The sequence below is a fragment of the Charadrius vociferus genome, unplaced genomic scaffold (assembly GCF_000708025.1).
Source record: "Charadrius vociferus isolate BGI_N301 unplaced genomic scaffold, ASM70802v2 scaffold134, whole genome shotgun sequence".
In the NCBI taxonomy this organism is placed as follows: domain Eukaryota; kingdom Metazoa; phylum Chordata; class Aves; order Charadriiformes; family Charadriidae; genus Charadrius; species Charadrius vociferus.
In genome coordinates this window covers 1224785-1252418 of record NW_009648333.1, presented here as the reverse complement: position 1 = coordinate 1252418, position 27634 = coordinate 1224785, and the positions used below count along the sequence as shown (strand labels likewise).

At 41.1% G+C, this 27634-nt stretch overlaps 1 protein-coding gene across 1 annotated transcript in view; it reads right to left on the bottom strand.

Annotated features, from left to right (window-relative positions):
• LIMCH1 (LIM and calponin homology domains 1) overlaps positions 1-27634 on the bottom strand; it is a 117492-nt gene that overhangs the window by 52734 nt on the left and 37124 nt on the right. Inside the window, exons 3-7 of the mRNA XM_009885006.1 lie at positions 21860-21966; positions 18481-18511; positions 15314-15424; positions 10549-10744; positions 5872-6121 (exon numbers count right to left, since the gene is read on the bottom strand). Of these exons, the coding sequence (XP_009883308.1) occupies positions 5872-6121; positions 10549-10744; positions 15314-15322 (455 nt within the window). The 5' untranslated portion in view covers positions 15323-15424; positions 18481-18511; positions 21860-21966. The remainder of the gene's footprint in view (positions 1-5871; positions 6122-10548; positions 10745-15313; positions 15425-18480; positions 18512-21859; positions 21967-27634) is intronic.

The following is a 27634-nucleotide window of genomic DNA, read 5'->3' as shown; positions in this document are numbered from 1 at the left end:
AACCTTTCCTTTCCCCCGAATAAGCCCTCTATGCCAACACTGACATACAGTAGCTACAAAGACAGTACCAGTTTGCCAATGATACTGGTATGCTGGAACACACTACCATCTGCCTTGGTCAGAAATGAGGCTGATACCAACACAACCTTGTTGTTACTGAAGATTACGACGATAAAAACCCTTGACAGCTGGTACCCAGAAAGACTAAGCTTATTTTGACTTGTAACAGTCAATACTCTTAAGCAAACTGAAAAGACAGATGGCAAGAGATATGCGACTCTCCCATTTAAAAATCAAACTGTATTTATTGATATTTTAGAAATTTGGATATCCAGTAGTAGACTGTTCCATGGAGTACTTTTGTAGGCTGCAAATATCTCGCATTTCCTCTTTGATATAGCACACCTCGCTAAACAATGGGACAAAGTAGGTATCACAAAGGATTAAACAGAGTGACGTTAAGAAAGCAAATCTAAACAGCTCAGACGTTGCTTCGAGTTTCTATTTGATTTAAGAAAACAGTAGTGCTATAATCAGCTGCTTTTTAAAAACATTTTAAAGCCCTGCAAGCCCACTATACACGCCACTTATTTTACGGCCCCAGCTTCCCTTTCAAAGTACTGCTCAAAGTTACCAGAGAAAGTTACGGAGAAGCCATAAACCCTCCCTGACAGGTCAGCCTGGCTCCGGCCTCAGAGGACAGACGAGCAAGATGAAACCACCGGCCTTCGCCTTGTTATGCTGCAACTCACAGGATCCCCCCCTTAGTGATGTGGAGAGCATGCTCTCAAATTAGCCAAAGGCAACTTTTCCCTTAGATCTCTCTCTGAAGGATCAAGATTTCATTTAAGGCAGCAGACGTCACTGGCAGACAGGGCTCCAAAGGGAGGTGCTCTCCCTCTCCCTCGTGAGCATCTCTCTGTTCACCGCAGCTTCAGAAACAGCTGGAACAGACGACTCTGAGCTGCTGTATGCTTTGCAGTGCTCCACATTTCTAACCCTCCATCAGCAAGCATTGTCCTATCCCTTAGCTTCCACTCATAACAATAATTTCTATTCTTTCTTCCCTAAAATAATATGGTAAGAAGTTTACTAAGGATGTTGACTCTTTTACATACCAAAAATCAACAGGCCTACGAGGTCATCCTCAGGTTCAAATTTCACTCCTGAACAGTGTTCTAAATCAGTTCTAAATCACAGGTTGTCAATGCACTAGTATAATTTGCCCAAATCCAATTTGCTTTTCAAACCTGCAATACAGCAAGTTCAAGATGGCCAAGGAAAGAGTCTGACTTTCCATTGACGGTTTCTTAAGGCATCTTTTCCTTCCCCAGTACAAGAATTTGAAAATGTTAGAGAAAAATATACTGATCTAAAGTAGATACATGGTGCCTAACATTTTGGGCACCAAGGAAAACAGTTATCTAACAGTCATATACACTGGAATTGTTCTCCCAAACAAGCCAGGGTACATATGATTAACTTCCTTTTTTAATCAGACTTTACTACTGGTACTGTTACTCTTTCTTGAAATCTAAAAATTTGGAAATAATTTTCAGAACCCTGGACATACAGGGGATGTATAAAATCACATAATACTCCATTAAATCTTCTTCATATTTACTTCTTAAATTAAAATCATTAAGATGAGTATTTATTCAGCTGGTTAGGGTGGGGGTATCGTTTTGAGCTTTTAATTTTTAAGAGCTATGTATAACGAAGTGATTATTCAGTAAAAACTACCAGATTTTTCAGTCTCATGTCTGCCAATGCTATTGAAGCTTGAGAACATCAAATGTAGCATTTCTGAGAATGGTTTTGGCAATAAAAAATACTGAGTTACAATATTCAAAAGAGTAACTGTGAGTCACTGAAATGAATAACTGAAAAACTTACAGTTTTTAGTGTGTACCTACACTTCAGCAATCAGTTTCTAGGTTAAAAATATTTTCCATTCATTTACATTTTGTTTTTAATGGAATCAGAGATCAGCTGTGACATTTTAGGGTCTCCTGAATCAGTTTGTGATGGTCTCAAAAAGTACCTTTTAAGGTCACTTCACCATAGAGATAGTGAAGACTGTATATTTGAAGCTTGCAATGGACCAGAATTCCCTGCAAATTTGCAAATTGCTCTTTTATATCTAGCTCCAGCCCTTCCAGGAACACCACACGGGTCCATGCTGGAACAGTAGGTGCTTGCAAAGTGTCAGACCGTGGGTGTTTGCACTCACTGAAGCAGAGTCTCGTACAGGTTTGTGGATCCTTCTGTTGCATTTCAGAACAATGAAAGGGTTTTGCATACTTATGCACTAACAATATAGGAGTCCATGTCCCTTTAGCAACGAACGTGCCAAGTATTCTTCATTTGCTCACATTTCTCTGTAACCCTTCCCCTCTCCATCATTTATTAGAACAGACTTAACTCTCCTTTTTTTAGGGAGTCTCCACGAACACGATCCTTATCTTTCAGATACAATAGTGTAAATAAGAGACTGATGCAGACAACAAGCAAGCAAGGAAGATCACATGTCAATAAAACAACATGCTGTAAAGAGACAATATACTCCTTTAGGAAGGGGCAATGCATTTTTGGCATGCATTTGTATAGCATCTAGTTCAATGGAGTCCTTTCCTAGAACATGTTATAGCAATGAAGATAAGAATGAAGATTCTTAGATTCCAAACAAAAAATGCATTTGCATACAAGTTCAAATCCTTCCTGTGCCAGACCCAAAAAGGTCCCCAGCTGAGTTTCAGCTTTTGGAACAATTAGATGCATTGTAGAACTCAAAGTCACAGTGGGTGTCCTCCAGAAGTCAAAGTGTTGAGAGGAAACAGCCTGTAAACAGCTCAGAGCGAATGTAAGACAACTGACAATCTCAGGTGAGAAAAAGAGACTGGCATCATAGAAAGATGGAGGCGTAGAAAAAAAAAAAAAAAAGATCAGAATACAGAAACAAGAGGGATTGAGAACAGCTCAGTGCCATCACTACACAGAAATTTGAATTTGATGCCAAGAAGAGAAAGTTGAAAGGTTCAAAGAACAGCGAATGAAAATGAGACATTAAGAGAGATGATCAAATGCTCCCCTGTATCCTAAAGTGTCACTACTGAACTATTCCCTTCTCCTCAGCCGCTATTCTTCCACTTACACATACAAATAATTTTCCTTACAGACCTCTGACCCCAGCGCCTTTTCTGCTGTGTCTTCCTACAGTCCCCAGGAGTGGGTTCCTACTTCACTAGGGTGAAGCTTGGGCTACAAAGCTCTGCTCTTTGATCCTCAGCTGGGGCAGAAAGCCAGCAGCACCTCCTTTTTCCAGCTGTCAAATTCCAGGAGTTGCTTCTGCTGAGAGCAAGGGGGAAAAATGGCTTGTTATTTCTGTTGTCTTCTTCTTCAGCCCTGTCAGGACGATTGCCCAAGAAAAGGGGAGACCCGATTTCATGCCAAAGAACCACACATTTGATTCACGTGTGCTTCTTTTGTGGAGATCAAGCCATCAGATCAAGCACAGGGTTGGAAAAGGGACTCCCAGGTAACATGGCGAGCATCCTCCAAATGCAAATGCAAACAGCACTATTTGTTGTGCACAGCACTGCTAAACACAAGCTATTACTACATATTACTACATTACTAACATTAATGCTACAGCCTCTGACTCAGAACAGGATTAGTATCAAATTAGAACCCGTAGTATCCTACCAGTTTATGGATTCCTGATCAACTACCAAACTAACTCAGCCTGAGGACTAATTTATGACTGACAGTTCTTCTTCGTTAGTATTTGGCTTTGTTAACGTAGTACCCCGTGACCACACACAAACACTGGTTCATTACAGCTTGACAACAGTGAAGCAAACCTGAAAAGAGGACATACGACAGCATATATATTGTGACAGTTTTTACTGCATATGGCCTCAGACAAGCTCCACTGTACGTATAAACAGGCTGTATCACATAAGAGCTGTACTTTTACCACTACACTTCAAAGCCCAGACTGTAAACCAGCATCTGCTAAACTACTCGCTGTCAGGGTTTCACCCCACAATCCAAAATAAAATGTTTTAGGTGGGAGGACACTTGGACACTTACCCTTTAGCCAAACCCCTTTGATCATTTATAAGAGCCTAGTCTTCTGACATGTTGGTTAAAACTCTGCTTTGTGGGCCATCCCCATGAGAAAGAGAAATTTTTCATGAGGATCCAGTATCACATGATGGAAAGGTATGGGCAGTGAGCCTAACCATCATTCAGCTCTCGAGTTAAAGAACAGGAAATAACCAAATTGAACAACATCCAAAAATAAATAACACAGGTAATAAGTGAATAACTACTGATACTCCATGCCAAAGTCAGTCAAATTATGATTGCTGAACTACGCCTCCATGCTTTAACTGGTACATGTGTTAACAAGCACTGTACTTTTATAGTTCCTGCCATTAAAAATAAATGCATCGTTTATTAACACAGCTAAAAATATTAACCACATAAAAAGCGTGGTGCAGTAAACTAAACCATCCCACCACCAACAAGCGAAGTAAGTTTCTGAAACTTTTGCCTAAGCAAGGCATTTTTAATGTACAATTATAGGTATTTTTTATTAAATGCAAGAAAGCTTTAGCTGGAAGGTGACAAGTAGTCTGTGTAGTACTTTTCTTGGAGTTTGTTTACATTATGCTGTAAGATGATACAATTTCTCAACACAAATGCAGTTAACATCGTTCAACTCCGCAATCCACAGCTGCCACATCACAAGCCTTTTCAGACCAAGACCTTCACTAGCAATTGTGAGTGCTTAGCAGACTGGATTTTTGTTAGGAGAAGTGAAATCACAGCGGATTGAGGAAACTCACACCGCAGCCAATCCTAGCAATGTGAAGCGTGCACAATTTCCCACACCGTTGGGCTAACCTGCCGTAGCGCTGGGCTGCTGACATGACCTTAATGCCAGCTTGCTCGAGTCTTCTTAACTTTCTGATCTCTTCTGCATCTTTCCCCTTGGGTGCTGGTGTTTCTTTTGCACTACACGAAGGAGACTGGTCTATGGAGTTTCCTTCGTTTTGATTCAAACCTACTTGATTTTTAAGGGAGCTTTCCTCAGGAGCCACGGAACCCACTTTCTCCTTTTCACACAGTCCTGATGTTTCATTCTGTTCTTCTTCTATGGTTTCAGGGTGGGGTTTGCTATTGAATTATACAAGGTAGTTTAATGTATGCCGTGCCTGAAACATGTACACTTATTTATTATAAGCACATTTTGTTGATATCAAGACGCCAAAGGATATTCTGATGAGTGATCCGGGAAGATAATTACGCTCTTTAATGGAGGTTGCTTCTTAGTCCAAATCACAAATGAAATACCAGATGACAAAACCAGCATGCAGAAACACATAGTCAGAGCTACATAAATGATACTGGTGTATAGAATATAACAGACAAACAAATTGATTTTTAAAAACACAGCAAAAATATTACCTATTTTGACTGAATACATCAAACGTTACTTCTAAGTATCATTCGTCAGTGAGTAACTGTCTTGAGAACTTTGACAGATCATCCAGAACATTTTTGTCCAGCCTTGGTTTTGAGTCAACATCCATGGTACTTATATTAACCAACATCTTGTCAAACACAAGCTATACATTGCATTGTATTGTAAACAATAGTGACACCAAGACAATGAATTTCCACTCATTGATTTTCTACCACCACCTTTGCCAATTGTTACAAACAATTTATCAGTACCATCTCAGCAAAAGATTTACTACAGCAGAAGGTGCTTCATACACCTTATAAAAAGAGTGAAAGTTAGGCAAGTGTTAAAGCATCAACACTGAGGAAGGGAGAATTTGGCCAGGCTAGTCTTACCTGAAAGGTCTGTCTCCTAGCGGTGAAGTCGCCGTGCTCCAGCTCTTTCGGTATTCTTCTCGTTCAGCTTTCTTTTTCCGAAGTGGAGCGGGTACATAGAAAGTCTGATTACTCTTGTTCGGGAGGTACTGGTTGAAAGGCACAGCTGATTTAGGTTCACCGTGTGAGGTCCGCCTCGCCAACATATCATCTTTTTTTACATCTGGCATCTTTCTGTGTGGCAGGTCAGTTTCTGAGTCACTTCCTCTCCCTAGGGAGGAAGGAGAAAAAAAAAATCTGTCTTCTTTTTACTTCCATCCAGTTTTGTTTTGGTTTGGTTTTTAATCATAAATCAGAGAAGAGACCATCAAAAATTACATTTAGCAGGTGAGCACCACAAAAAGCAAGCCACTTTTACCTGCATTTATATTTTAACATGAATCACTGAAGGTAGTAGCCATAATAGCCACACAGATAGTAAATAGTTTTTTCCATCAACCCTTATTTTCTACCCCTGACAAAAACATCTTCAGCCACAGGACACACCAAAAAAATCAGGGTCAGATTACGCCAGACTTGTCAATCACACAGGACAGCTACAGAAGCTTACCTGACTTATGCCCAAATGAATCCTAGTGGTACACACAGGTACGTTTGACCTGATTCACACTCTTGAAGTTAGACTTACACGTACATAGCACAAGCTCAACCAAAAAAGGGCTGCACGCTGTATATTTACAGAATGACAGGAATCTGTGGATGTCTCTACAGACACATATTAACGGCATTTCGAATGCATGCAGCTTCAGCTTTGATCAAAATCTAAGAGTAAGCATCAGCTGCTATAAACCAGAAGACTCAGATGGTCTCTCCCCAGTCTCACCGGTTGCCTGGTCAATCAGTCTAGCACACTGCAAAAGAGACAGAAAGACTTGATCCTCAGATGGAAAAGGGCAAGGAGAGAGGGAAGGGATCTCAGGATTTAGAGGTTAGATCAGTACAGCGAAGACTGAAGAATACTTGTTGGGAAAGAAAAGAAATAAGGTGAGAGAGAAAAATTAAGAGTTACATAGAATAAGATGGGAGACAGAAGAGAGCTGAGTGACTACTTTATTTTGTTCAAATGAACTAAGCTTCCTGATATTTACAACCTATTAAAAAAAACATATTCATAGAAACTCAGGCAAGACTTTTCCAACTTGAAAACAAAACTCCCAAGTGGTGGGACAAATACCTTAAAGAGCATTTGCAGTGGAACTGCCCTCACAGCCCTTTTGGAAGTCACTTCATAGACATTCACTAGATTCCCTGCACCATCATGAGCCTTTTTAAGTAATTCACAAAGAAGCTATGTAAATAGTTCTCTCCCAACAGTGTAACATCACCACAGGCCCCGGTTTGAAGAGTGAAATGGAGCACGTTCAGCCATTTCTCCCACCAGCATTCAAATCTTCTCCCAGCTTTGGAGTGCTGGATCTCTCTGGCCCCCAGCCCCTTTGCAACACTTGCATATGCAATAGCTGTTCCCCTCTTTGGGGTGAGGGGAAGCCACCCAGGTTGTGTCCTCTTGCTAATTCACCATGCTAGTAAATTACTGGCTAATTCACTGAGCCACCTAATGAACTACTGAAAACAATGAAGTCATAAAAATCACAAGTAGCTTGTGTATAATTCAAAGTGGGGGGAGGAAAAGAGGTCTAAATATGCTAGGAATGTTATTTGCAAAGAGCTTTTGCGGCAGATTGAATTATTCAACGTTTGCTTGGAGAGAGATGAAGAAGAGTGAAAGGGAACAGTAAGAAAAGACAAGACACAATGGAAATGAGCTAGTTAGACAAAAATCACAGTGCACTTCTTGCCAGTAATCTTTTGCTTGAACAATTTTGGTTAAGAGCATATGATAGCTAGCTCTTACTCAGGTAACCTGAGTCTATGTCTAAACAAAAAGTGGAGACACGACTGCAGAATCATGGGTGTCTGAGGACAGCTGAGGTTTGAAGAGCTGTAATATCATTAGACTGAGCAGTGCCACAGAGGAGCTAGAAGAAAATGAAAAAGATCCCTTATTGTTCTTTGCTGTTCTGTTTGTTCTTGACTTTGTTCTAGTGTTTATTTTTGTATCACATGAAAACCAGTCTTGAACTGGCAGACAGAAATGCTGGAATAGATAACCACAGTAGCAGAGGAATTAGAACAGATTCCTCTCCCTCATTACTGATGTGCCTTCCAGCATCCCCAAGTTGAGTACTTCAAAGACAAACAGCTTCTTTAATTATTCATATTTCACTCGTGAAATTATTTTCAGCTCAAATTTGAAGAAAAAAAAAAAAGCGTACTTGAAGCCAAAGCACTGAATGGAAGATGCAGCTGTGCTCTACATTTATAAGCTTAACTTTGTTGTTCTGCATTTCCCAGTAGAAGAAGCAGCAGCCAATTTTCACAACCCGTAACAAGCAGTTATACACCACAGACACGCAAGACCCTTTGTACAAGGATCCGTGCACAACTGCCGGCCAAGCTGAGTACATTATCAACTCTATGGGCAGGTCAGTCTGCAATTCTACTGTGTTTTAAACAAACTGTTCTGCTCTTCCACTGGTTTTATTTGCTTTTTGCCAAGGAACAGGGTCCTCATAGGACACTGGAGCAGTTCCTAAACAGTGGGGCTAATCACAGATGGCATTCGTGAAGATAGTACTACGTCCTGTTTCTACCTAAAATAACCATCACTTTAGGATCATTTAAACGATCTCCATTCATTCTTATTTTTTTTTCTAGGAGAGGAAGGAATCACAGTTTTATTTCACTATCATTTTATTTGGTTTATAAAGCTCCTATCTGAATAGAGAGAGAACCAGTGCAAGCAGAACCTCTTCCTCTATCCTGCTTTCAATATACATTATTTCTATCAAAAATTACATGCAGCTGAGTGAAGCACTGGCCTGCTGGGGCCACAGGACGAGGTTTGAAAGAAAAGAGGTCAGCCAAGCTACACCTCACCTGCAACTCTTGGAGGAGACAGCTGTGAAGTTATGGCAGCAGCAAGCAGGGAAAATGGGACATATTAGAAAGGGCTGGCTGGACAAGTCATACGTGTGCACACAGCATCTGCATGCACCACGGGTCTGGATATGGTTAAAGACTAATTTTTAAGAACAAGCTTTGTATGCTTGCGTCTTATTTTGTGTTGGTTATGGACTCAAGAACGTGACAAGACAGTATGTCTTAGCTGTGACAAATGAACAACCACAAAACCTTGCTAAAATCTGCTAATACAGCAGAAGTTGATAGGAAGCAGCTACGGGACATACGTAACTGGCTGCCCACCAGCTCCAAGTAGGCACGGACACCGGACACTCCTTGAGCATTCAGGACAGAGCAACACTTCTTGATTAGGACATGTGAGGTGCTCCTATTTGCCAACACCACACTTTTGTCTCATTTGGGAAGGCAGAAAAATGTTTTGTAATGTGGAGATTGTGCTCTGTTCAATGTCTGAGGGGGCACGAGGCTGTTTCAGGGGATCAGCCCCAGTAGCTGGTTCTGGATGGTCAACCAGCAACAACCCCAACACCACAGGCCACTCAAAACAGCAGAGCAGATCCTAGCCTTGCTTTCCCCACACCTCTTTCACAATTCAGCTGTGATACCAGCTCTCCCTGCCAGCTTTTCAGTTTTAAGGAGTTCCCCGTCACCTCAGGAAATCTCTCATGTGTCCGGTCATGATTAGCACCACTTTCTTTCACACTGCCAAAATGACAGTATGAACATCTGGTTCCTACCAAAAAGTCTTTCTGCCCTTCCTTTTTTTTTTTTTTTTAATTAAATATATAACATTACCAAGGAGAAGTGATTAATGTATGGAACATAACTTCATCTGACGATGAAGTCTGACTGATTCATCCATTCATCGGGAATGTAACCACGCAGAGGGAGCCTCAGTCAAGCATCCTTTTGTTCTGAACCGGAATCCTGCTAACGACAGGTAACCTAAGTACATGCTCCACACCTACCCATAGCAAATCCTTCCTCATCCAGCATGCTGTGTTTACAAGCCTCTGAAAGCCGCTGGGAATCAGCGGCAGAGAAGCAGCATCCCATCTGTAAGCCTAAGAGCTGCATGTCCTCACTCAAAGGTGTACAAAGATGGCCAGAGCTCTGATGCCGGGAGCTGTTAATTTAGCCAATTTTCTGAATATGATGAAAACAAATATGACACTTAGTAAGATGTTGTACATCAGAATTCAAAACTCTGTCAAGTATCAGACATCTCCAAGATATTTCTATGTCATTTATCTGCCCACGGTTTACTTAGGCAGCATTTTATTCACTTTAATATTTCCCTTGTTCCTGTGCTTTTACTTCTTGCTCCAGCCTAGTTTATAAGTTAAAATGAGTCTGCATAACATCCTTTTACACCATAACCCAGAAAAGCACTCTCCCCTTCATAAAATTACACTGGGATGATGTAACTCATTTTCCAACGCTACGCTACCCTAACTGAGACAGACTTCAAGTAAGTTGTTGGCAAAGTCACCTAAACCTCACGGAGCACAAATCAGCATTCACAGAGGAGTTCTCCCACCGGATTAGCATGATCCAGAGGCTGTGTCCAGCTTCCAAATGGCACATTTGCTCCCAAAACATTGCTTCTATGTCACAACGTTATGCATGTGCCGCACCATGACCGGTACTTACCATCGCTGCTCCCTCTGAGCACTACATCTGGAGACGGTGTCTGCTGTGAACGGGAGCCAAAGGAGTCCAGGCTGTCAAAGGAATCATCTCTGCCGTGGCGAGGCGGGGAGAGGGAATCGCTGCGTTCAGAGTCCCAGCAGTCTATATAGCCGCTGTCACGAATGCTGCGCTTTGGGCTCTCGATATCCTCTGTTTCCTACATGGAAGTACAGCAGGTACCTCTTCATAAAGAAGCCACTGACATACCCGTGAGATCCATTACACAGCAGGCAACAGAGCACCTTCCCAAAAATCTCCTCCCCCAAAAAAGGGTTTCCTTGTTTTCTGCCCCTTCTCCCCTTCAAACAAAAGTGCAAGCTTGCAATAAACCCCAATTTTATGCTGACTGAGAAGAAACCCCGCTCAACAGATTAGTAAGATGAACTGAGAAAAAGTTGCAATAGGCAAGGTAATAAACCCATCAAAACTGCAAGGAACCTGAAACTTGACTTGTCGTCCATAGTCCATAGCACAGGCAAAGGCACTACAGTTTTAGTATCGTGTCGGCATCAGGTTTAAGTCTGCTGCTTTCCAAAAGATCCCCCCCTTCCCTTGCCCATCTATTGTATCTGGCTGGGACATCAGCAGACAGAATTTGTTGTTGCTGCTTCAGCTCGGCAAAATAATGAAGCAGTGTGCCCCAGCCTCCCTCTACCTTGAAGAGAAATTCCTGTTATGAAAGAGGGATGTCTTTCTGAAGCAATCAGCAATGAAAAATATGCAAAATGCTTTTCCTGATGCCTCAGAAGAATTCAGTTGTGCTCTTTACTCTTTGCCAGCTCCTGGCTCTGGGGGATATGAAAGCACTTGTAGCTGACCCACATGTTCAGAGCAGGGAGAACAATGGTTGTCTTTGACAGCCCTGTGATTATAAATTCTTTCCAGTGCAAGCAGCACATACTAAAACACTGAAACTCCAGCAGAGGAAAAGGTCAATAGAAGCCATCCTCACCCTTGCATTATAATAAAACCCTTGTTTTAGAGAGCGTCTTAACATTAATTACAGTCGCACAGGCTGAGAAAAAACAAAAATAACTACTTTTATGCAAAGATAAATCTGTTTTTTTCTCCCCCGACAGTAAGTAAAGTCAGAGATGTGGGTGCCATTATCAGATTGACATTTTGTGACCTAAAGAGGTCGGAATGTGATTTTTTTTTTCTTTTTCTCCCCCCACCCCCACCCCCCAAAGCATTTGAATATTAATTCCTAATTAAGAAGCACCCCCTGCTTACCACTAGCTGGAGCACAATGGCTATGTTAAGCACAGCTCCCACTGTCCTTGACGGCTAAGGTTTTACACGATACTAATATCGCCAATGAGAAGATCAATCAAGAACCTCACAGTACGCTATGGCAGGTCACCTCTACAAGAAAGCGGGTTTGCTGCAGAAGTGGTGGAGGGAAGAGAGCCCTGCAGGAACACACCAAAGCTTCCGTGCTGCAAAAGAGGGAGGCTCGGAGCGAGACAGAGAGATCAGACCCAACGTCCCGCAGACTTTTCAGGAAGAAGGCTTAATTAGTGCCACTCACTATTACGTTGCCAAAATACCACATTAAGGGCAGCGGCAAAGGTCCCCTAAGGCCAAGTTAAACTGTGGTAATGTCAGTAAGTAACCTCACTGCAAACTGAAGTGAAAGTATTTTCTAAAACCAAATAAAATTTATCTAATAAAGTAGGAATTGGATCCTATGTAATTTCCTTCCCCAGTCCTGCTTAGTGAACTAAAATACTGATAGAAACACTAGACAACAAAGATCTGTCTCCCTGAAATCTGCATGAGTTACACACACCCAAGACCAAATCTAAAAATCCTATCAAAATCCCGTTTGTGACACGATCCAAAAATCTTTTCAAAAATCCAAATTCCCTAAATCCCCTCATCCCTTCATACCAATCAGCTATTCTCAATCTTCAGGCACGCTTCCATTTTCCTAAATTACTGTATTTGAAAGACACAGAATTGCTCAGCTGCTACAGGGACTTAAAACTCAGGCAAAAAGCCCCATCCTGCATTCACTATCTCCCAGAGTTTGAAAACAGTCCAATTGTGAACTAATGAGTTCTGCAGACCCTATTTCAAAGGCCTGTTGACGTTAATTTTGCATGCCGCTCACCAGGAATTAGGAGGCAGGCACCAGGACGGGATCCTAGACTTCTGTAAACATGTTCTTTACAGCCTTCCCCTTGGCAAAGCTACTCTCCCAACCCAACGCTGTCTCACAGACGGGTACTTGTCCTGCTTTGAGCAAACGTCATCTCCCAAATGTTATCAATGGGAAAAAGAAAGTGGTTATCTGCGGGACTGATAACACTGTAACGCGACGCACAACAGCACATTAGTCTTCCATACTATCTAATTAAAAACACAGTATGTCACTGAATGGCAGTAGAAGTGTGATTGCCAACTACAAGATGCATTCCTCCGGGAAGTTCCACTCACTAAATATAATCAAAAAGCCATGGACGTTTTGTCATTGGGAATTTCCAGCTTAGCAGTAAAGAAGAATGCACATCCAAAGAGTTAATGAAATTAAAAACAGAGGAGCATGAATAAAATTAGAAATGAATAGCCCTTTCAGTATGAGAAGTAGAAAAAGATGAGTCTGAGACAACTTACATCTGAGCTGTCTTTTGATTTGCTTATTAAAAAAGGAGGGCAGAGAGGACTTATAACAGAAAAACTAAACCAGACTGAATTTATGGCCAATTTAATTATTAAATTCTGTGGAAAAAAATGCCACTAGAGAATGTGATAAAGTGTCTTTTCATCGCTTGAGCTCGGCTATAAAGAACATCAGAGTGTTGCACAGCATGATTAACATGTTCTATTTTACAACCAAATCCTCTTCAAATTCAGTAACAGACAAGCCCACAATTGCCAATGGGAAATACTGCAGGGGTACAGGAGTAGGGAGGTGACCTTAAAATAAGTCACCAGTGGCCCTTGTAACAGTACCACCTAAACAAGACTTTTCAGGACTGCAAAGTGCTCTGTTCATACATTAAAGGAATATATAGCTTTCAGCTTTTATGAGATCTCTACTCTTCTCCCAGCTCTAACATCTGTAACGAATCAAGTCCCAGCGTCTTGCTTTTGTCCTCGACCTGCAGCGCTCTGCGCTGCCCAGCCAGGCACCCCGCAATCTTCAGCTGCCTTTTGGCCCCAGATTACTTCACCCTACAAAAGGGCTCAACGTGGGACCTCCAACATGCTCTGATGATTAGTTTGATGGGTAAACATCACATGGAAAAAGAGGAGTCTCATGCTGCAAGATTAAATATTAAAAAATAAACCACGATACCATACGGCACTAACATTCTAACATGCACTTTGGCAAATTTTTCTGCATTAGCTCCCTCGCCCATCGTTGTTTCACCTTTCAGACTCTTTGGAGTAGGGACTGCTCCTTCCCTGCATCTTCTTTTTGGAAACAACTCAAGAACTAACTTCATTTCTTTATTGCTTGGTCTCAGTCATGTCACTCATGAGTGGCAAAGTCCCAAGTGACTAGTACAGGTCATGTCAAATGAAAACCAAAATCAACCTCCATGGAGAAGCAGGATGTTCTCTCTTCCTCTCCATTTCCACCTGCTTGTTCACAGGAACTGGGCTCACAAACAGGGATTTTACCCGTCCAGTTAAGGCTCTCTGGTCACACCAGGCTGTAGGAACTGCCAGCAGTCAGCCAGGTATTTCCTCCTCTCCCGTGCCAATCTGGTGCTGGCCCTCTGAGATCCCAGAATGAAAGGCTGCAGCTGGTGCAAATGCAGCAGCACAGACCTCAAGGAGAGTAGAGAGCAAAGAGTCTCCCATGGCCCCAAACCCTACCGCCTGCGGTGACTTGGCTGTTCCATGAGATGGGGAGGGAGTAGCAGGCACGAAGCTCTTTGTGGGCTGGACAGCCTATCTGCATGGCCTTTTATGAGCAGTACGTCCAACACATGCAATGCTAGCACCAGGTGCTGACATCTTCTTACATGCCTGCTCCTTGCCCCTTCCATCCCCAGTAAATGCATGCTTGGATATCAACACTAACCATTACTGAGGTTAAGTGTCTTATGTCGAGGTTCAGGGAATGCTGGAGCGCTCAAGCAAAAGTCCCCAAACCACCCTACAGCAATCACAACTCTTCCTTTCCAACAGAGCTCAGCCCATCATAAACCACCAAATATGATTTCAGCCAGAATTCAGAGCTTGGCAAAACACAGACTCATCATAACCATGCCCTCGGTGAAACATAATCTCCTCCTACTACCCTTCAGCTTTATTTAGATACTTTGGTTTGGTGCTTTCTGTTGCAACTTAAAAACAAAAGAGCTGCCCACAAGACTGAATGTTTTAAAGAAGAAAAATCTCTGCTCCTGTATGTCCTGCCAGCTTACTTTTGAGTCTCAGCTCTTCTAGCTGAAACTCTGCGTCATAAATGAAAATAATTCAACCCAAAATCTGTGAAAATGGAGATGACAGAGCCACGTGACAATTTTAAAGGCCTGTTTGACATTACATGCTGCATCACTGATACCACCACAAAGCTGGCTGCCAAAGAAAGTTGTGTTCATGGCTTGGTAGAGTCAGAAACATTTTTGAAGGAAAGGACGTAGGGGTTTACTTAGCAATTTGTAGTCCAGCCCCCTACTTCTCTCATCTTTAGAAACAAACAGGTTATTTACGGGAGTAATAATTCGAACGAAACTTCCATTCCCAAAACATAACAAAAAGATACCTTTCTCATTTGTGCCAGCAAACCTTCAAACTCCTTCAGGTTCAGGGTTGATCCACTATATGACGTGCAGCTGTTTGCCGCTTTCCCTAGCCAATAAATGGTGACTAATACCTGCAGAAGTTAACAAGAATTAATTGAAGCCATCTACACAGTTACTTAAATTTACTTCCCTTCAGCATCTCTGATTTATTCTAAACTGCACAGTAGCATAAGATTTTGTTATAAATCAGAATTGAAAGGGAAGTGTCGCTGAGTGGTTAAACATAAACACATAGGGCAACTATGAAAATTTAAACAGTCCTACACGATATGTAACTTAACACATTATCTTCCTGGTTATTTTTATAAAAAAATGAAACTGTCATGTCTGCCTGGAAAATAAACAGGAAAAAAAAACCTAAATAGAAAAACTAAACAAGATATTTGAAACTGTCTAGAAGACACTCCTATAAATACATCTGTTTGTAAATTCAATAGGAAAAAAAAATCCCTGAAGAATACTACTAGTAGTAGTCAATAATTAAAACTGTTAAAACTAATGGAATAAATAAAACATCTGAAACGTGTGTCTGCCTATTTCAAGGACAGTAGTAGTTCCATTTTTAATCATGTTAATGTAATTAACCAGATGACATGGGAACATTTACTTCCAGCCTTCAGCTACCTTGAGAAATGCTTAGCCCAAGATTAATCAAAAGCGACGACCATCTGGTTGTTTCTATCAGACTAAAGCAGAAAGAGTTAGTGGTTTCATTCAAGTTCTGACTTGATGTCTCTCCATTACTCAAAAGTCACTTCAAAACTAGCGTGGAAAAAAAGCCAAGAATTGCTCTTGCAAATGTTTATATACCCTCTCACTCCTTTAGGTAGCAAAGAAATCTGACCTGACACTGCTGGTGCTGCACTTGTTTTAGGAAAGGAGAAATTCAGATGCTCAGGATGGTCAAATCCAATACCTCCAAAACCACCAATATTTGTACCATGCAGGGAAAGCAAACACTCCTCCTCTGGACCGACATATATCTCCACTTAAGACAATGTCTTTAATGGTACCTGTGCAGCAGCAATTTGGACTGGAAACTGATCGTCAAAGGCAGTTCAGTTCAGTGTTTTGCACTGGTTAAAAATGCCCAACCATCACCTCAGAACTGAGGGCTTTTTCTCATTTAATGCTCGCTAATTCTGCATATTCCGTGACATTGCAAAGCATTTAACTGCAGAACAAACAGGAAATTTTTTGATGTGGAAAAGATGTGCAACCAATAATAAATAATAGCTGCCATTAACTGGCTCAAAGTTAAGTTAAATAAACTTAAATAATATAGCATTTTATGTTTTTATGGGACAGGGCCACCTAATTCATACTATACAGTGAACTAAAGAAAACAGGACTAGGAGAAATCCCAAGGGGGTGTCGGGGACAGACATCTCTGTCAGACTCTTCTTCCCTAAAACATGCAGCCACATTCCTTCAGTGCTTCCTCCTCAGTCACACATGCAAGACTTCTGATTAGCCTTTTCTCATCAACTTGCTCTAACATCCCCATTTTTTATTTAAGTGTGATGTCCAAAATCACACAGCACTCCAGCTGAGGCCCTGCCAGAAAAGGATACAGCATGTGTCATACAGATCCCTTGTTTAAAAAGAACACCTGTGGTGCATGATGTAAAATATATTATATTTTATATTTAAATACAGTTTATATTTCCCTTTAGTTTATAAATAATATACATGCCATGAAATAACTGAATAACATTTTTAATAAAGTTCAGAAATTTTCCCCTTGTTTTTAAAATTAAATCTGAATTGATACTACTGTGCTAAGGGAAAGGAGGTGGTTTCGCCAATACTGGTTTGGGGTTTTTTTTGTGTCTTGAAACCAGCTTTATCTGAGCTGTTTTCCTTCAACCAGCACTACTCAACAAATTTATGTAAAAAATTCTTACAGTACATGTTCTCAAGTTAAGTGAAAACACTTGCAAATATAGTATTCCCAGCAACCAGGAAACTGTCCAATTCTTTTTGCCATCCAGTTCTCTGATGAAGGTTGTGGTATTTTTATTTATTTCTGCTAGCATTTGATCACTTTCTCTCTTCCTTTCTTTATCCACATTTTTTTCTTTTGTTTTCTTCAAATAATGTCACATTTGCAAGCAATTCTGACTGGCTGCCAGCCGAGTTTGGAGGATCATGCACCTGGAAAGCATATATTGCCTACAAGCACATTGTAGAGGATACTTTCGAAACTTTACCTTTAAAATAATACATCTGTACAAAGATATTTAGCCAGTGCCCACAAGGGTGCTAAAATGCCAAAGCTGAACTTCCCTGCAATTTTGCGTGGTGGATGCAGAAGATATTACTCTAATGATGATGGGAAAGACAGGATGAAATAATTTGGGTTTTTTAAAATGTTTTTGGGGGCTTTGCTTATTTTTTGTACCTGTAGTCATGATTACTGACTTGCAAAGTTATTAGGAAAAGGTCTTGGCATTTCCCACCAGTTTATAGGCATGTGAGCCAAATATAAAATGACTCTATAGCAGTTTACAGCTGACTAAAGGACAGACAGCTTGCTAGGCTTTAGGATAATAACTAACTTTGAGAACGGCAAAGTTTAGCCATTTTCTTTTCAACTTAACAATTACAGGACCTATTATCACTGCTATTAGTTTAAACCAACAAGAAATTTAAAGCTAAATGGAATTAGTCTTCCTGGGAAAACACTCATTTATTTGGCAGAACAACAAGAAAGCTAGCAAATCTGACAGTAAAGACTTGCATCCAGATCTAATGATCGTTTTGCCTCATTTTAAATATTTCGTGCAAATTTACTTTACGCCTATATATTCATGAAAGGCTACAAAAGCACAGCTTCAGGGGTGAGTCAGACCATTCCCAGTGAAAACCATGAAGGACAGCGCAGAGATCACATTTTTTATCCCTTAATTAAGCAGAGACAAACATCCTCCATTATACTTCAATCGTAAGGCTGCTTCGCCATAGCAGCTCTACCGAGGTTTGCAGTAGAACCTGATTAGATTTGTGTTCGGAAGAACTTTTCAGCAATGCTCATCTTTACTAAGTCTTTACTGACATAATTCTTGCTCAGGCCAAGTACAGGATTAACCAGACAAAAAAAAAGTACTCCAAGTCAGGTACTTACATTTTTCAGCTTCCTACTATAGTCAATGTTCCTGGTTGCACACACACACACACAAAAAAAAGAGGAAAAAAAAATAATCAGAAAGCAGACACACTTTCCAAGAGCGTGTACACAGCAGATCACGTTTTCCCTAACAAAAGCCTGCAGAATGCTTCTGCTGGCTGGAAACACATGAAAGCTAAGAAGATGTAGTTCACACATTCATTTATTCATAACGTGGGAGTATTTTGTCACCATTACTTCAATCATTAAATTAGAATTCTAGAAGTACAAAAAGAAAATGTGTTTATAATGGTCCCACAGTAAATCGGGACAGTGCCAGAAATATTTCCTTTAAACAGTGTTGCTGATTTCTTCAAAACAGAAGACCAAAGTCCTCACTGCTAAAATGCACCCTGCAGTAATCCAACAGTCAGATTCTGCTCTGTGATAAATCATGCAACCCATACAGATTCTGGAAGCAACTGAACATGCATAGGAGACTGAGGAAACCATCACCAAACATTAAGGAAACGGAGCAGGTGCTTCTGCTGACAACAAGCATCACAAAGAACAAAGTAGATGGGCGAAGTAACGAAGATCCTGCCACTTGCAACAGAACCTGCTGTGGAAAACGTATTTATTTATCGAATGTACACTCGAGGACTCAGACTAAACATTGGTATCCTTCTCAATTTAGTTTTTCACCAACGTTCAAAGGGTGGAAGCTTCCATGTTAGAAACAACAAAGCACAAAGCTAGCACAAACATAAACAACATCTCAAAATTCAGCAAAGAAACTGTTAAAAAAGGAATGGAAGAAACATGTGTCACATTTAGGTGCTGAAAAATAAATAAGCACTTCAGATTTAGTATAGATTGTCTCCTGATTATGTATAATGGAATTGCCTTCTACTATAACAGTAAGTCCACTGCAGCATTAAAAGTTACCTGATAAAAACAAAAATAAATGTACTTAAATCTGTGATAACAACAAAAGCCTAAATATAGGCAATACTAAACCAAAGTATTTTTGAGAACATCTTTTTTAAGCCAAAATTGTATCCACTGATACCCACATACTAAGAAAAATAAAACAGTCCAAATTTCTTTCTTAATAAAATAGCAGTGGAAAAGATTCTTGTTTAACAAGTCAAGAAGAAATTCTTTACAGCATTAGCTCATAATTTTTGTAAACTGAATGTTCCAAAAAAAATAGACCTAATGCATACTTCAATTAACATCTATGTGAAAAAAGCTGGTTAAAAATGTCATTACCTTAATCATGGGAAATAATGTCATATTCATCCTTTACCGCAGAACAAATACCATTTTTACTATGTTGAAAAGAAACCCCAAAAGTTTTCAAAGGCGGGGGGTGAGGGGGAAGGCACCTTCATGCGTTGGGAACTAGCTAGCAGAAGACAGCCTTGAACATATTTCTCTACAACAGTCATGGACTTGGCTTGTACACCTCAACTCAGTTACTCAGCGTGAACTTGGACAGTGCTAGGAAAACATTTGGCTCATTTCCACAGCTGCTTTCTCTGAAGAATTGACGGCGGGGGGGGGTGGACACACACACCAAACCAAACCACGCCAGCGAGACACTTCACATCTATCTAGCATCATATTCAGCGGAGGGCCAAGCCAGCTCCGCAGAGTTTAATACTCCTGCTTTAACTTGCTTACGTGCTGGACAGCTCTCCCTGGAGCTCCATGCCTGTCCCAGCCTCCCAACCTGCCTCCTCCGAGGTACCCCACCAGCCTCAACCCCAAAAGATCAAGCTTCTTATCAGAAAGACCCTTTCTCTCTGGTTTTATATGGGGATTAGGGTTTTATACGGAGATTGGGGATTGGTTTGCGACTCTCTCCAGCCACCCACTGACACAATTTTACAGGATGCCATGAAGAACCTCTTTCATTGCAATATTGTCCAGTTTAGAAGAAATGCGTTACACAGCCCCCTCTCACTGGTATGTACAGGTGAGAAGAATGAGCCAGAAACTTGGAAAGGAGCAAAAAGTGGGAGAGTATTCCTTAAAACAAGGAAAGCGGCCAATTTGATTTTCAGAACCTTTGAATTTTCCCAGACAGTGCTTGAACACCATGAAAACTTGCCCAGCTTCCACTGCCAGAAAGAAAAAAAAAAAAAATAAATAGAATGCCTGAAATTTAGTAAATTGTTTCCATGCACTTTTCTAAAATGGATATGTCTGACCAGGATTTCACTAGTGATCATTTTGGCCAAATGAAACAAGGCCGTTCAATCAACTCAAAAGTATTTGCTTGTCTGTAGTGCAGTAACTTTTTAATACTACACGATAGACCTAAAATTTTCACAAAACTAACACCAGTTACAAATTTTGTTAATTTTATGAAAGTGTGGGGTGCTCTAGCTTTTGTGGGGTGGGGAGCTTGATTGCCATTAATATAAACAAGAGGACAATATAGTTTGACTGCTTCTGTTCCTCTAGTCAAAGTCTTCCCTGAAAGGGACAACAGTTTCTGTTTAAAACCTCAATCTATGACTATGCGGACTTTGATTCAAGCCTGCTCTGTGTGCCCTTAAGCAAGACAGTAATTCTTTGTGTGCTAGTTTCACATCTATATTTTAAATGACTTTGTGGGGTGAAACACTGAAAATACAAGCATTGGAGTCTAAGCACCTAGTACTCTTTGCAATGAGGGTTGTGCACATACAGTGGCTAAAGAGCTGTTGATTAAAAGGAGACTTTTTAAAAAATCACTTCACACCACAAAAAACCATTGATTAGTTATCAGGAAGGAGAACCTTTTCATATATGTGTGGTAATTTGTGTGGCAGGACATGTGTGGCTTTGGTGAAAAAGTATCTAAACTGTAGTATTTCCAGTCTACACAGTTCACACAGATATCCGCAGCCCAAATACCATGTCCCAATCTACAGTTCTTGTTAGAAAATAAACAGACTGTGCTCATGTCTGCACCTTGTAGAGTCTGGGAGGCCTGTAAATGTCCTATAATGCACCCTCAAAACAGTTTAATCTGAAATAACAGAGCCGTGATTTTTTTTTCCCCCAGCCTATATAGCTCATTAGTTAGACAGGCAAAAAAGACTGCCATCAATTTAGACTCAGGAAACCCCCTAAGTCCCATGGAATCTCATTGCTTAACTAAAACAGTATTTTAAAAGAGCTGTGGTTGATGTCTCTGGGAAAAATAACAGCCCTTAGAGAAAGCCTGTTGAAGGGAACAATGTATTCTTCCCAGTGCTGAAGGTTTCCCAAACCTCAGCTTCCTATTTGCTTTATACAAATGACAATTCTATAGCCTTTTTGCTCATCCTTAAATATTTACTGTTGCATCACACACATCTGAGGATATAACATGCTAATCGCAAACTGTTGTTGTACTTACTTGATGGTTACTCTGTTTGATGTGTCCTGCAGATCACCAGGATCAAAAAGCTGAGATTCTTTAAGTCCCAGCTCTTTGCAGCCTCTTAAGAACAAGATGATATTATCCTGAAACGAGGCAAAAAAATTACAGTTTTTTTAACTCTTCTTCATTGAAAAAAATAATACCACTGAACCAACTCCTCCTTGACTCCGTAACAGCTCACAAAGAGTTGTATCATTAGTTAAATGAAGAACCAAAGACATTTCCAGTCACATAATTTAAGAAGTCAGTACATGTTTTGTTTGAAAACCACATCAATATGAAACAATTTTTTTAAAAAAATATGTAACTGCAACAGGCTTGTTGACTTTTCTCTTTCCAAACCCAGATGCTGGCAACTTCTTTTAACTGAAAAGCCCTGCTAACTTCCCCACCTACTGCTGTAGGCTGCCAACACAGCTTCAGAATGTTACAGGGCAGAAAAGGAAAGGCTGGATTTCTGAAGGGAGCAGGAAGGGTATCACAGAATGGTTTGGGTTGGAAGGGACCTTAAAGGTCATCTCGTTCCAACCCACTGCCATGGGCAGGGACACCTCCCACCAGACCAGGTTGCTCAAAGCCCCATCCAGCCTGGCCCTGAACACCTCCAGGGACGGAACTTCCACAGCTTCTCTGGGCAACCTGTGCCAGTGTTTCACTGCCCTCAAAGTGAAGAATTTCTTCGTAATATCTAATCTAAATCTGCTCTCTTCCAGTTTAAAGCCATTAGCCCTTGTCCTATTACTACACTCCCTGATAAAGAGTCCTTCCCCAGCTTTCCTGTAGGCCCCCTTTAGGTACTGGAAGGCCACTATAAGGTCTCCCCGGAGCCTTCTCTTCTCCAGGCTGAACAACCCCAACACTCTCAGCCTGTCCTCATAGGAGAGGTGTTTCATTCCTCTGATCATCTTTGTGGCCCTCCTCTGGACCTGCTCCAGCAGGTCCATGTCTTTCCTGTGCTGAGGACTCCAGAGCTGGACACAGTACTCCAGGTGGGGTCTCACCAGGATGAAGTAGAGGGGCAGAAATCACCTCCCTCGCCCTGCTGGCCATGCTTCTTTTGATGCAGCTCATATGAAACATCCCACCACCATTTAAGCAAGCAGTTTGTTCAGAAAACATTTTGCACGCTGATACAAACAAGCCAGTTACTCCTAGTCAACACAATCAGTCTCTTGCCTCTCCAACCTTAACCAGCCAAAAGCCACTGGGAAAAGAGGTAAGTGCCTTCTCCTCAAATAAAATGCTTTAAGTTCCACTTTACGTGACCACTGTCTCTAAGAAGAAACACTACCAATGTTGTAACAGTTTTTATGAGGGATTTACACTTTTTAGAGTGTAAAAAATAAAAATAACTAAGAGAGATTAAGCACAAACTGATATAAGCTTCTTTTAAACCAAATACAAGTGATGACACATGGGTTTGCACCAAGGGGATTAAATCTGCAGGTGTGCATGTACATTTAATATATGTTTTATACTTACTTACACATATGCATGTACACCCCTTGCCCCCCCCTCCTTTATACAACCAGCGAATCTTCCTTATGCAGATAAATCTTGAAGGTGAGTATAGAACAAGTTTTTAGATATATATGTTGCTAGATCAGCAACTGCAATGGCAGATATGTGGACAAGGAAGGATATAACGTACAGCTTGATATTCTCTGAGGCCTCTCATCTCAAACCTCCAACTGGAGGTCAGCTGCAATGTGAAGAGTTAGGAGCAGAACTACAGCATCGGGCAGAAACCTCCATTTTTGCAAAATCTGGGAGGCAGAGTCGCCTGGGCAGCGTTCAGCTCTTGCCTGCCCTGCGTGGCAGAGCAGGATTCGGGAGCAGGGCTCTCCCCACATCTGCTCCCCGGCTTTTGTTTGGGTGGCACGGACACAGCTCGGCGAGAGCAGCAGCCCTGTTTGTTCTGCCGGGGCACAGCCATCAGCATGCTAATCGCTGCGGCGCTCTGCATGCCAACGCTCTCGCATACAAAGCTCGCTGTCACCAGCCACACCGCAAAAAAATACAGACTTGGGAATTTAGAGGAGTCCAAATCTCTCTTTCTTCCCTGGCTGGAGCTTAACAGCTCTGGAGGGGAGCCAGGGGGAAAGGAACAGCAGTCAAGAGAGCAGAGAGCCCATAACCCAGAGAGACAGCGTCCTTCATGGCCTGAAAAGATGCTTGTAAAATTCCCCATCTGGCTTACTGTTAGCATTATAATTTTTCCAACTGCATCGTGAATAACTCTTGTGTTTAGCCTTTGATGGAGGACAGTTCTGGTCACTTCCAAATGGTGGGTGGAGCAATGTGTAAATCTAATAAAAATGCAAAAGCATTAAAAAAAAAAGTTCCTAACAATAATATACAGGACATACAGGATACAGTAACCTAATAGGTTCAGAAAACAATCAAAGGAGGGGGAACTCCGGGGATAACTAATTGCAGCCATCTTTATGCCAAAAGTTCACATCCAAGTTATGATAAGCAGTAACAAAAATATCAGCCATTTGGCAGCCATGTAGTTTGGAAACTCGATTCTTCTGTTGATGAACAAATGCCCACTTCTCAAAAAAAAACCCAACAGTGTCACCACCCTGTGCCTGTTTTCCTACATGCTTTTATTTTGATGGTCATCATAGGAATAACATTTGCCAACAGTCACTAACACCATCACCCAAACAATTCCTCAGAAAGTTGGTATCTTCTATGGCCATAAATAGCCACGCGTGTCAACAAGATGCAATCAGTCAGCACTGAAAGTTTTTGCTTCTGTTAACAATTTCATACTTATATTTCCCAATGGTCCTAAAAATGGCAATTGGTTTAAAAGGGTTTAAAAAAAAAAAAAGCCAACTAAGAAAATTGTTTTCACATGACAGATATTCAGGTAAACCTGCCTTGGCTGCATATCCTCAAGCTCAAATGTATCTCATACTACTGCAAAACTAAACTTTTCCTGGTTTGCTTCATTACAGTTGAAATTTTTATTTATTAGCTCTATTGAGACTCTGGAGAACCAACACTCGTAAGCTACTAAAAGGAAAAAGGAGTCTTATCATGAAGACTCAGCTCCCAGGAAAGCTTTCTCTCTGGATTACTACACCTTGCATTGGACAAGTCCTGGTTTCTTCAGTTCTCAGAAAATTTTGCTCAAATTTTCTGAAATTATAGTTCCATATTTGTTAGTTGTAACTACGCATTTTTTTTAGTCACCTATCTAAAGTACCACTTGTTTGTTGCTGTTGAAGAAACGAAAAAAGAAAAAAAAAGTTTACAAGCAGCTACATATATAAAATGTTCTTACCTTAAATAAGGGATGAAAAAACCACACCTAATGTGCATGTCCAGCTCCTTAAAACTTGGCAGAGTTAAATAGGTCACGCAAATGGGTCGCACTGCAATGGCAAGGATCGTAGCATGGCCAGCTGCTGTGCCTCAGCTAACAGGGCAGTATCTTTTACAGTGGTCTCAGAAGACACACGACCAGAATTCAGTCCCTCCTGCAGCCCCTGTGAGGCACTAATATACTATTACCTCAATACATTACACGGAGATGATAGTGCCTTTCTCTAAGCAGTTACTCGCTGCTGTCACAGAGCTGGAGTAGACGAAGGATGGGTCTCTTGGTCAGCACATCCTTTCCTACAGCCCCAGAGGACCTGCAAGTGTCTCCTGCTGGCTCCTCTTGGGTTTAGGCCACGCCATTATTCAATCACAAATCTTCTGGCTTTTGTTCCTTGAACACCCAGAGGAAGAGCGAGCTTACAGGTTACAGTCTGGATTTCTTTTGCAAATTTTACCTATTTTTTAATCTAGAAAATTTTGTACCGATAAATATAGACATTTATAGATATCTATAAATCTATAATCTATAGATATGTATAAAATTTTACCTATGCTTTATCTATAAAATTACATAAACTCTAAACAGGCTGCTTACAGAAGACAAATGCTTCAGTGTGGTGACAGACAGAGGACACAAGCGCAGGTTACCCTGGTAGATCAAACCCCAACCCTTTTCTGCTTGCCTAAGCAGAGCCCTGACAGTTACTATTAGATCAGCACTATAATCAATGTCATTTACTCGTGAGTATTAGAAATGCAAAAGTTATTAATGTAAAAGTTTTGCTGTGCTGAATTTCACAACAGAAAAATTAACCAAGACACAAAATATTACAAACTCTCGGGTGAAGCAAGAAGGGCCAGGGAGGAGCAGGGACGGACATGCAGGGATGTGGGGCAGAGACTCCCCAAGTCCAGAGTCAGGAGGATGCGTGGGAAGGAAGGGACTGCAAAGCTGCTACCTGCTCTCACAACTGCATTTCAACACCATCACCTTTTCATCCTTTCTGGTGTGTAACCTGCAAGACTCACCTCTACAAAATCACTTTGCCAGGACACCCACTTGCAGGTAATGCAGAGAGAATGGGAGGCAAAGGGGGTTACACCTCCATGAAGGTGGAGGGAGGAAGAAATAATAGGCTGCTTGCTTGTAAACTTTTTTTTTACTTTCTTTTTAAAAGACTGATAACCCATGCGCTATAGATATGAAAAAAACATTCACTATATAGCATTAAGTCATTTTCCTCACACACGAAGTGGAGCACAAAATCCTGAAGCCTGTAAAAAACCCCACAGAAATTGGCAGTTGTGCAGGACAGACACCCTGGAAAGCCACCGCAAATTCACACAGTAGCACTGCCAACACACAAGACAGTTCAAGCTAGCGAGAATCAAATATTCACAGCAGGCAAATTCCCTCCATAGGATCTGCTGATCAGATGCAATGGCAAACGGCTTGAATTTGGCCCACTTCCATTCCTTTCATCTGCCACAATAGTATACAAAATATTCTCACTGTATCCACGCTGCAAATCAGACCTGCAGCTTATCACTGTGGAACCATCGTTTGTCAGATGTGCTACTGCATGGCCTGGATGAGATATACAGATAAACTCGGGGAAAACAAAAGCAAGCCGAGCTGTACGTCTGCGCAGAACGCTGAACAAAATGCCAAGTGCATGCCACTTCTGCAAGTCGGAGATATTATTAGTTGCCAGTAGGACCGCGCCGTTTTGCAGGACAGCTGCAGACAAACAGGTGGCCTTTTTCATTTCTGGAATGCTGAAATTTTCCCTGTTCCAGAATAAATTGGGAGATTTCTAAATATATATATTTAATTTTTTTCCAAACTGCTTTTCTGAGCAATTTTCAATACAGACTGCTAAAAGCCTTTTGTTTACTCTCAGCATTTCTTCCCAAGTCCCTCATTTTTCCATTTTGCACAAATAATTAGCGGTGATTATTTATTTATACAAAAGCAACAGATCTTGACTGATTCCCAAGCAGACGGAAAGGAAACACTGAAATATTCAGCTCAAGTCCACAAGGAGAGAACTTTTATGAGAGAGGCTGGGCAATTTTCCTATATATATATACACACATATATATATGTTTTACTATTTATCCAGTACGCTTCGCTATATGTGTTTTTACTAATATATATGTTTTACTATAGATATATTTTTACTATAGATATATTTTTTTATCGCTTATACAGTATGCTTTACTGTATACACAGTAAAACTACACTTTCACAAACCACTGTTTTCCGTGACAGATTCCAAATCGGTACATTTGGAAGGAGCTCGACCGCAGTCAGGACACATTCGCTCAGAAACCGAGGATGCTTCGGGAGATGAAGGATGACAGCACGCCGGAACTGAAGGCAATCCTCCATCCCCCACCCCCCCGCCC